Source organism: Dama dama, chromosome 8 (assembly GCF_033118175.1).
Source record: "Dama dama isolate Ldn47 chromosome 8, ASM3311817v1, whole genome shotgun sequence".
In the NCBI taxonomy this organism is placed as follows: Eukaryota; Metazoa; Chordata; class Mammalia; order Artiodactyla; family Cervidae; genus Dama; species Dama dama.
The window spans coordinates 49,335,047-49,346,871 of NC_083688.1; the positions used below are offsets into that span (position 1 = coordinate 49,335,047).

At 36.2% G+C, this 11,825-nt stretch overlaps 1 protein-coding gene across 1 annotated transcript in view; it reads left to right on the plus strand.

Annotated features, from left to right (window-relative positions):
• Positions 1 to 11,089, plus strand: part of HECW2 (HECT, C2 and WW domain containing E3 ubiquitin protein ligase 2) — a 417,314-nt gene extending 406,225 nt beyond the window's left edge. Inside the window, exon 29 of the mRNA XM_061149100.1 lies at positions 5,860 to 11,089. Within this exon, the coding sequence (XP_061005083.1) occupies positions 5,860 to 5,971 (112 nt within the window). The 3' untranslated portion in view covers positions 5,972 to 11,089. The remainder of the gene's footprint in view (positions 1 to 5,859) is intronic.
• The last annotated feature ends 736 nt before the right edge of the window (positions 11,090 to 11,825 follow it).

Sequence of the window (11,825 nt, forward strand, 5' to 3'; positions counted from 1 at the left end):
TTTTGAAATTTTTGCAAGCACACAAAACTCTGCTGAGAATAGCCAGTATAGATATCTTATTTCTAATGTAACTGATGCCTCTCCAATAGTGGAGCCTACCTGCATCAGACTCATTTAGATTGATAGTTAAAAAGCAGATCCCTAGGCCCACCCCAGACCTTCTAAAGTAGAATCTCAGGGAGTGCACCTAAAATCTCCATTGTAAACAAGTTTCTTGGATGATTCTGATGAATTCCCCCTGTGTCTCTCTGAATATCTCTGCTTTCTGGTGAGCCTGAGATAGAACTTGTTGGTTAGAGCACCTAAAAAATCCCCTGGTATCTCCCAGACTTTTCTGAACTGACCAAATCTGGACCATTTTCCCTGAAGCTTCTGTATGTTTTGATTGAGTCATTTATTTAAAAAATATTTGAAGCTTAATTTTTCTAATTTCTGTCTTCAAAATGTGTGTAATCTGGTAAGGTGTTGAGGACTAGCACTTTAAATCATGAAGTAGGATGAAATGAACACCCAGGCTTCCAAAAGTGAAAAAAACGAAGCATTAGTTTCCCTGCTTTCGGTTTAATGTTGGACTTCCCCTAGGAACCCAAGGTTGTGGTCTATTTTTGATTTGACTTTGGCGGAACCATTTAATCTTTCTACAGTTTCCCCCTCAACAATGCATACTTTCTCCATCCTCATGAAACATTTTCATGGGAGCTGTTCAGTTTATTCAGAAGGAAAGTTCTATTATGGTAACTATATATTGTGCAACCAGGTGCAATTTAGGAATCCATGATAGCTTTAGGTTAAGGACCAATGATGGTGATGATGTCTTGTGACTGAAGAGGATCAAAAAAGTTGTCCAATCCTTCCTTTTGTGTTGAGAACTGAATCAAAAATATGAGTGTCCAGGCTGATGGATTTACTGGATAAGTTACTGAACAGCAGAGACATTCAGAGTTCCTGTTTTTTTGCTCAGAAGCCTGGGAGGATGAAAGGACTGCTGTTGACTCCCAGCTTTGCACCACTGCCCTTGATAGGGGTGATGCTACTATATTACACTTATTACACTTAACTACCTCTTCTTAGGCTACATTACTACATTGAGACCTGTAGCAGTTTTCCAAAGCTGCATAACCAATTAATACCAATTTAGCAGCTTAAAACAACATGGTTACTATGTCACTGTTTCTGTAATCAGGAGTCTGAGCACTATTGAGCCAGGTCTTCTCAGCATCCGAAAGCTGAAATCAAAATGTTGGCTGGATTGCATTCTCATCTGAAAGCTCAACTAGGGAAGAACCTGCTTCCAAACTCCCTTAGGTTGTTGGTAGAATTCATTCCTTGCATCTGCAGAATTCATGGCAGTCTACCTCTTCAAATCTAGCAACAGAGAGACTCTCTGATTTCTAGATGCTCTTTTAAAGGTCTCACCTAATTAGGTCGGGCCCAAGTTCAGGATATCACCCTTTTACTTAACTTAAAATCAACGGATGAGAGACTTAATTACATCTTCAATATATCTTCACCCTTGCCATATTCCATTGGTTACAAATTACAGGTCCCCTGTCATACTTAAAAGATGGGGATTATACAAAGGCATGGGTCATGGAAGATCATCTTAGAATTCATCATACCACAAGACCACAGTGAATTAAAATTCATCATTCAATCCAAGTATGCATAAGAAATTAATTGTAGGATTCAAACATTACTGTTTATAAATTGTCATCCTCATGTATGTGATTATTTTGTTAATTCCTGATGAGGTAAAATTAACCTTCAGTTAAGAGAAATTATTTGGTTATCAAGAGGGAAGAAACAGGCTTAACACGCATGTGATAGACATATTACACCTACAGTCCTGTCCTGTTCTAAGAAACTTTAATCAGTAATTATTGGGCTTCCCTAATGGCTCAGACTGTAAACAGCCTGCCTGCAATGCAGGAGACCTGGGTTCAATTCCTAGGTCAGGAAGATCACCTGGAGAAGGGAATGGCTACCCACTCCTGTATTCTGGCCTGGAGAATTCCATGGACTGCTGTCCATGGGATCACAGAGTCGGACATGACCGAGCAACTAATACGTTCACTTCAGGGATTATTGCTTAACTAGAGAAAGGGTTTACTTGAATTATTTTATTTCCTAGTTTCCCCAATATGACTCAGTTCACAAAAATGAATTCACACATATCTATTCCAGATTACACCTATATAAAATGAGTTACCCTTTTAAGAGTTATCCCAAAAGTTCATCTATCATACTCTTTGGTACACTAGCACTACCCAAAGCAAGAAAGACCGTGAACAACTTCTGTGAGGTGTAAACTCTGGAGATCATCTTTTCAACATTGCTTATCACAGCAGCACGCTGAAGAAAGACAGTGTATTAAAAATGGGTAGCAGGGAATCTGGTTAATACTGCCATATAAATAAAATGCATAACTAAATATTGGGTTGGCCAAAAAGTTCATTCTAATTTTTCCATATGATGTTACAGAAAAACCTGACGAAACCTATTGGCAAACCCAATAAAAAGGTGAACAGGCTAGAAGAGATTCGTGAGAGAGAAGACAAGAGTAAATCTCTTTCTTTTGAAGTATTTCTTACAAGTCAATAAGAAATCCTAAAACTTTATGTGATAAATTTATTCACACTCATAAGAATGACTGTTATTAAAAAAATAACAAGTGTTGGAGAGGATATAGAAAAATTGGAACCCGTGTTCATAACAATACTTTTTTACAATAGTCAAAATGTAAAAACAACCCAAGTGTCAACCAATGGATGAATGGGTTAACAAAACTTAGTATATACAAACAATGGAATATTATTCAGCAGGAAAAAAAAAAGGAATTTGCAACCCATGCTACAACATGGACCTGGAAAATGCTAAGTGAAATAAAGCAATCACAAGGGATGAATATTGTATGATTCCACTTATATGAGGTACTTAGAGTAGTCAAATTCATAGAGACAGGAAATAGAATGGGGGTTACAGGGTTGGGAGAAAATAGGAGTTAGTGTTCAGTAGATACAGATTTTCAGTTTGGAAAGAGGAAAAATTTCTAGAGATGGATAATGGTAATGGTTGCAGAATAATGTGAATGTACATAATGCTACAGAACTGTGTACTTGATAATGGTTAATATGAAACATCCTTTGTGATGTGTATTTATTAAAATAAAAATTTTTGAAGAAAAAATAAATGGGCAAAGTAGATGAACATGTAGATCACAAAACAGGAAATGTTACAAATAAACTGACTTGGGGAAAGAGTCTCAGCCTTGTTGGTAGCCAATGAAGTGAAAATGGAAAATGTTTAAATTTCATCTAAAAGAAGTACCGTCTTTAGTCTAATGGGATAATGAATGTTATGGGTCTCACTCACAAAGCCTGGATGATAATTATATCCAAAATATACTTCATTTCTCTGCTTCTTCCTCCCATTTCCCTATAACAGATTTAAAGTTTTCAGTTAGTATTTTTATACCAGTGTTTTACACAAGATAGATATTTGAACCATTTCTAAGACTTTCAGTATGCTAGTTCAGTTTCTTTAAAAAAGTAGAATGTTCTTCTTGAGACCCAAGTTAAGGCTCTGATGTAAGGAGGTATAATATGAACTATGTCAAATGCAATTTTGAAATAGTTTATGAAAAAAGTATTTGATTGCAAAGATTGATTAAATGATTTTCCCCCAATATATTCTAGAATTTGTAATAACAAGAACTTGTAAACTCTGAGCCAGTTCTATTTCTGTGTCCCAAAATTGGTACAGACAGTCCCAGACTCAGGAGGGTTTGACTTAGAATTTTTTGACTTTACAGTGGCTTAAAAATGATAAGAGACTTTCCTGGTGGCTCAGTGGTGAAGAACCTGCCTGCCAATGCAGGAGACGTGGGTTCAATCCCTGGGTCAGGAAGGTTTCCTGGTGAGCTACAGTCAATAGGGTCACAAATATAGTTGGACATGACTGAGCACTCACACACAAAGTGATACACTTTCAGTAGAAATCGTAGTTTTAGTTTTGAGTCATGATCTTTTCCTAGGCTAACAATATTCAGTGCTATACTTTTTCATGATGCTGGACAGTGTCGGTGAGCCTCAGCTCCTTGTCAGCCATGTGATCACTGGGGTAAAAAAAAGGTACACATACAACCATTCCATACACATACAAACATTCTATAACTCAATAAATTACATAAGATATTCAACTCTTTATTATAAAAGAGGCTTTGTGTTAGATGATGTTGCCCAACTGTAGGCCAATGTAAGTGTTCTGAGCATGTACAAGGTAGTCTAGGCTAAGCTCTGATGTTCAGTCAGTTAGGTGTATCACATGCTTTTTTGACTCATGATATTTTCAGTTTACGAGGGGTTTATCAGTATGTAACCTCATTGTATGCTGAGGAAGATCTGTATTTTCCTAATATGACAGAGCCCTTCGTGTTAATGTTTTTAATAAGCTATGTGGCCACACACCTGCTTTATTTATTATCTCTTTGTTATCTCAGTTTCCATGAGTCATGATTATCCTTTGGCAATTTAATGAAGGCGATTAGAGTAAATCTTTTTGATGGTAATGAAATGTAGCTAAAAATGCACCTCTTATTAATTGGTCAAACACTGTGAGCCAGGCATTCTATTAAGTGTGTTTCTGTGATTTCTCATATTAAATTTCAAATTAAATTTCTCATATCCTCTGAGACAAATAATAGTGTTTCTATGATTTCATTTAATCCTCATATCCTTCTGAAACAAATAATATGATTCTCATTTTATAGATGAGAAATCGAGTGGCAGGTTTTTAATAATTCACTGCAAATTACACAGCTGGTTGGTAATGCTGAAATTCAAACTCAAGTTTCTCCAACTGCAAACCTCTGATCTTCCCACAACACTAGGAGTATGACTCTATTTATCTCATAAATATTAAAGTGATTTATAAGAATAAAAGGTTAAAACCATGTGATTTTGTAAAAACAGCCTGTTAATGATCACAGCTCCTAAAATTCCATATTAACTCAGGAGCAGTTTTTAAAAGCAAAGTTGTTTATTTAGCTCCTGCAAACAAACTGTTGTACATTCCAAGCAAAAAGCTTCCTATTTCATGTCAAAAGGGCAGATTTGCTTCCTGATAAGATGTGCTATTTGGAGGTTGTCTATTTTTTTATTGTGATTCAGGTGCAAATAACAGGAAAGCATATTTTTTCCTATCTTGGCAAAAGGGGAGGTATTTCTAAAAAAGAATGTAACATAATGATTTAAATGGCCATTATTTTGCATCATGAATTAGGAGAAATCAGATTATAGCACAGGAGTCAAAGAAGTAACAATGGTCTACTGACTACGACAGGAGAGTCCAGCCAGGGAATTTCCCAAAACTCTAAGCCATGAGGTCTTCAGAGACACTCAGTGCTCTTCCCTGACCAACAGAATGAAAAAATGCAAGACCATTGACTCTTTAAGAAATATTCAGGCAAATGCCAACCCTGAAAACAAATTACTTTGCAAGAGCTTATCTTCATGTCTTTTAGGGAAAAAAAACCCAAAAGACCTAACATCAAAAGAGAGATAAAAATACAAACTTGTCTTTGTAATTCTTAGACAACTAAACAAATAGTAATATATATGTAATATGGATTTTAAATGATCGTGAAAATGTAAAGAAAAAATTTTTAAAGATATTATTTCCCTTAAAAGAATTCAGTTCTGAATTGTTCAAGTCAAAACATTTTCAAAGTGTTTCCAAAAGGAGTGTGAAAATTGGCAACAAAGCAATTTGAATATGAAAGACGAGCACGCACAGACACCAGAAGGAAGGCTCTGGTCACTCACAGCGTTCTCAACTCTCTACTGCTTCTTCTGTTTGCAGAGCTCACACTTGCTTTAACCGCCTGGATCTCCCTCCGTACCCATCCTTCTCCATGCTCTATGAGAAACTCTTGACAGCAGTTGAAGAGACCAGTACCTTTGGACTTGAGTGACCTGGAGGCGCAATGCCCAGAAGCTGCCTTCCTGAAGAATGGCTGAGCATTGGAAGTTTCAAGAGTCGCTTCCATTAGAGTAAAGCTGAATGCTGTTATTTTCCAGGAACGGATGCTCTGTCTCATTTGGGTACTGGAGAGTGATGATGATCCTCTTGGAAGGATTTGGGTGAGCTTGATGCCCAGGGAACCACCCAATAGTCTTTCAATCAACAGTTCTTGACTGCCAAACTTTTTTCCATTTGTTATATTCCAAGACAAAGATGAACCTGTACACGATCAGCTCCATGGTAACTTTTAGAGACTCAGGAGAATCATGAAACTTAACCTTTGAACATGGTTCAAGCCAAACTGACAGCACTTGGCCCAATCTCCAAATTAGTGCAAGTTAAATAGTATAATAAAAACAAATATATTTCCTGAAAATACATTCATTTAAGCCCTAAGTTATAACAGAATATTCATTTTCTTGCTTCTGAGTACCTGCATGGTGTGTACCCTAGGTTTCAGCTTTCATGGGACACAAGTGGAAAATGAAACCAAGTCAATATGAGGTAACCTTTAAGATTTGCAATAAGGTGGTCTGTGACAATGTATATGCAAAGTGATATGTGTGTAATTATGGCTGAAGACAAACTGTTATACAATGAATTACTAATGACAGATTTTATGCTTTATAATGCATGAAAACAATTTTAAAATAACTAGCAATTAATCACAGCGTATCAGGAAAAAAGTACACAGTGAGTTCTGTTTATTTTTTATAGTTTCATTATATTTATGTTCTCTAAGATGTAGATAAGAATCTACCTATCATACTATATGTATCATCTGTTCCATTTTCATGTTCCATGCTTATTCGGGCATCATGCGTGTATGTATCCTTTTAAGCACTCTCAAGGGAACAAAAGGGCCTTTTATTTTTATAAAGGTACAAAAAATTCCCCAAAATATTTTGCACTGAATGTACCAAAGTTGAAGGGACATTATAATATGACTAACAACAACTCCATCACTTGATAAGTATAATAGAAAATAGCTTCTAAATCAAACTTTCTTCACAGTGCCATGTCTACCACTACAAGGACTGTGCATCTAAGTAATAATTTTTTAAGACTCACTATATGTGATAGTATGATATGCATTTATTTAAAATGCATTAGACTCTTCCATCCATCAAATACTTTACAGGATGGCATTTAATACAGGTATTTCGTATTTCCCCCACTGCTTTTTATTTGTACAGCCTCATTAAACACTAAGCTCAGTTAGGGAGCCATCAGCAACACCCAAGAGATCAGTTCTCTTTAGTAATAAGAATTCCATTTTCCCTTCATCAGTGAAGACATCACAAATTGAAAGTCTCAGTACTATATTTCTAAGTCTGCATTTTCACTGATGCATAATTTTCTTATCAATATTAAGAAACAATTTTTCTATAATATCTCAGAAACTGCATGACATCACTGGCATTGTCTCTGCTTAGTTTATCAGAGGGTGTTCTTCATTTTTATTACTTTGGGGTTACTCACCATCATGGTTTATTTCTTGACTTATGGCCACAACTAACCAGGTGTTCGATATAATGAAGTTAAATTGAGGGTAATAAAAGCATTGGATTAAACATTTGGTTTGCCAGCCTATGGCATTACAGGCATTGCCGAGAATAACATTTATAGTAGCCATGGAATTCCTGTTACAGGGTGTTAGCTATCTTACGTTTTATAGAGGTCAAATGCATGATTTTCATAGATGGTTGATGATGGTAAGAACTGATTACTCTGTTGGTTAAACTACATTTACTATGGGGACCCTCAAGAGGAATACTACTTGTTGTTTTCCTACACTAAAGGCAGGTACTACAGTGTGGAGAAACATTCTGGGGAAAAAGGTTACAACAATCTGGAAGTAAGAAAGATGGATTTATCTGTGTACTATAATTGTGTCAGAAAGAAAGGGAAGAAAAAAAATCTTAACTGGAAATGTTAGTTTGTACTTACTTATCATGAATATAAGTATATATTTAATTTTACAAACTATTTCTACTTGTTTGTATTTTTTTCATTATAAGGGAAAATAGTATAACATACTTTTAAAAAAACACATTTTTGATGGTATATAAGATGTTTCAGAGCTGGCATTCCCTAAGCAGCTGATAGAAGGTTTCGAAAATACAGCATTTCTTTCAAAGCTATTTTCATAGACCATGTTAGCTTGCATTTTGGTTTGTGCCACTTTGTTGTCACATTCTGCATTATTAGGTAAGATTTGAAATAAAATATATCTCTCTAATTATTTCTTTCCAAATACCAGTATAATCATTAATTGCTACCATTCTCAGAATTGGAAGTTATCCAAGCTGCACCTTATCACATCAGAATACCATGATAATTGATCTCTTATTTTTCATTAGTATAAACAAAGGAATCTGATAATAACTATTTAAAATTAACATTTCCACAGAATAAATTCAACTTTAATATACTCTACAAATAGAAATATCCATAAATATTTTCTTCTGGACTGTGAACCTAGATAATTTGGCTGTCTAGTCTTGTTTTCTTTAAAATGCTTATAAATGATGCATATAGTATACCATTTTATAAAAGATAGTCATGATACATCAAATACATGCAGAACATCTCTTAGGTGAGAGAAGAGGCATTGGCATTCACTCTGTGCCAGCTGCTATGGTTGATGGTTGAGCTACAAGATTCAAAATCTATCCTCAAGAAGTTTACAGTCTAGTGGAATACATGCCAAGGTTCAAAAAATATTTTAAATAAAATTTGATATGTTCTACAATCAAAAGAACAGCTTGCTCCATCTGGGAGTTCCAATGACGACTTCATATGTGGGAGATACTGTGGCTAAAAAAAATCATATAAATGCTCTTTCTGTTGATACCTAATGGCATATAATAGTATGATGATACTGGTCAAGTGTGGAAGCCCAGTGGAGAAGGAAATGTAACCCACTCCAGTATTCTTTCCTGGGATATCCCATGGACAGAGGAGCCTGGCAGGCTATGGTCCATGGGGTCACAGAAGAGATACAGTTGAGCGTGCACACATACTTGCACATGGAAGCCCAGAGTGCATTTACACACGGGGTTTAAAGTGTGGAAAGGTGGGGAACTGAACCATGATGGACCAACCCAAGGATCTTCGAGTTATCCAAAAAATGACACAATTAAGTTCAATAGTTTCCCTGTTTCTTTTTTCATCTGCACTATGGTGTATTAGGTTGGTGCAAAAGTAATTATGGTTTCGGACCCATTATAACTAGGCTCAGACACATCTTTATTAATCAAAATAGGAACCATCACAGTCAACACATTTTTGCCAATGAGAAATAAGTTTGTTTATTCCTGTAGCATAAAAATCCATGCTTCAAGATCTGACAAACTCTTGGAAAGCATTTTCCCCGCAAAAAAATTGTTGATATGCTTGAGGAAGTGGTGGTCAGTTGAGATGTCAGATGAATGCAGCAGATGAGGCAAAACCTCGTAGCCCAATTTGTTCAACTTTTGAAGCGTTGGTTGTATGACCTGCTGTTGGGTGTTGTGGAGAATAATTGGGCCTTTTCTGTTGACCAATGCTGGCTGCAGGCATTGCAGTTTGTGGTGCTTCTGATCGATTTGCTGAGCATACTTCTCAAATGTAATGGTTTTGCTGGGATTCAGGAAGCTGTAGTGGATCAGATCAGCATCAGATCACCAAACAGTGAGCATGGCCCTTTATTTGGTGCTAGTTTGGCTTCAGTAAGTGCTTTGGAGCTCCTTCCTGGTCCACCCACTGAGCTGGTCATCGCTGGTTGTTGTGTAAAATCCACCTTGTGTAGCATGTCACAGTCTGGTCAAAAAATGGTTCATTGTTGCATAGAATAAGAGAAGACAACACTTGAAAATGATGGGTTTTTTTGATTGCTGGTCAGTTTATGAGGCACCCACTTACTGAGTTTTTTCACCTTTCCAGTTTGCTTCAAATGCCAGATGATCATAGAATGGTTGACTTGGGCAACTTCTCATGTAGTTGTAAGAGGATCAGCTTCGATGATCCTCTCCGTTGGTCGTTGTCAGCTTCCAATGGCCAGCCACTGCATTCCTTATCTTCAAGGCTCTTGTCTCCTTTGCAGAACTTCTTGAACGACCACTGCACTATATGTTCATTAACAGTTCCTGGGCCAAATGCGTTGTTGATGTTGCAAGTTGTCTCCACTGCTTTACCACCCATTTTGAACTCAAATAAGAAATTGCTCAAATTTACCTTTTGTCTAACATAATTTCCATAGCCTAAAATACATATAAAATAAATAGCAAGTAATAATTCACTAGCAAAAAACATAAAGCAAGAAATGCACATTAAAATGATGTGTAACATAACCACATTTAAGAATGTATTCCAGCATCAAATGGCAAAGTTCAGAAATGCAAAACCAAAGGTACATTTGCACCAACCTAATACCTTTGCTTTGCAGTGTTAAAAATCCCAATTCCTGAGCCCATCCACCTCTGGGGCCAAAATGTTTTTCTTGTGCAAAAAAAAAAAAAAATGAATGGATCTTGGCCAAAGAAATGTGGTTGCAATTTTCTAGCATCTGTTATATTTATAATTAAGTAAAAGTTCTGTAATAAATGAAGGAAAATTTGTTTCTCTTATATAACAATCATGTTTAAAAAACTGCATTCAAATGATTGACAGTAATGGTGGAATATGTTTAAACAGTGCTTTAGAGTTTCTCAGTGCTTTCGGGCACTTGGTTTGTCTTGATCCTCACATACTCCATGGAGTAGAAGGTATCAAGTCTTGTCTGCATTGGGGCTGATTTTCACAGGTGGCTTGTGAGATCACTTTCAGCACTTCACAGCTACAGTTCCAGGTTTCATCTTGAGAAATGTGGACACTAATATGTATACCAGCCTATTCCAGTTTCACCGAAATTTGCAAGCTGCTTGTCTACCCAAACTCTCATTTTTTGAAACACTCTTAAAAACATGACACCTTCTGAAAAGTCCTTGAAGAAGTTAGCATATTCATAGAAAAAACTCCCAATATCCTTAATGTTTCCGTTTTACTACGTTATTATGAGAAATTAAAAACGAAATGCAAAATTTGATTGCTTTTGGTGGATTTCTATATTATAGTAAGTTTAGTTTTCTCAAATATTATTTGGAAGCAAGATAATGAAACAGCACTTTAATCAGAAACCTGATTTTATTTTTTAATTTTAAACAAGGATGATCTAGAAAACCCTGATAGCTGAGTTCCAGTGATACGGGTTGAAGGGACCACTGCAGGTTCTTTTCCTCTTTGTCTTCCGCACATTGATCCAACCTTTTTTCTTCTTTCTGCACAAATTATGACTTGATCACTTCTAACTAAGGCAAACATCTGATAATGAAGAGTCTTTTCAATCCAGCCCAGTTGAGGAAACTCCCACTGAAGATGAAATGATGCTACACCATCATTACAAAATACTTATCACACTGCACAGTACAAATACAAATAAAGACCATGGCCTCACCCTCAAACTGAATCTGACTTTCAGGCCCTTTTGTGTTCTTACCTGCTTTCTGATTTAATTGATGAGTGAAAATATTCTAAATCTTAGACACCTTACTTCTATAAAATTGAGTTTAAATTAATGAGAATGTCACTTTCACTTAGGTTCTAATTTTGCAAAGCCTATATTGCCTTTCTAATTCAGTTGTGTGTTCTAGCTAGATTTGCTTGCCTCACAGGGAAGCAAGGGGATGTCAGAGACATCAAGCTTTCTAAACTGTGGCCAACTACTTGCTGCCCACTAGAAGGATGATAGGAACAAAAAAATCAGAAAAGATGGAACCAGTAGT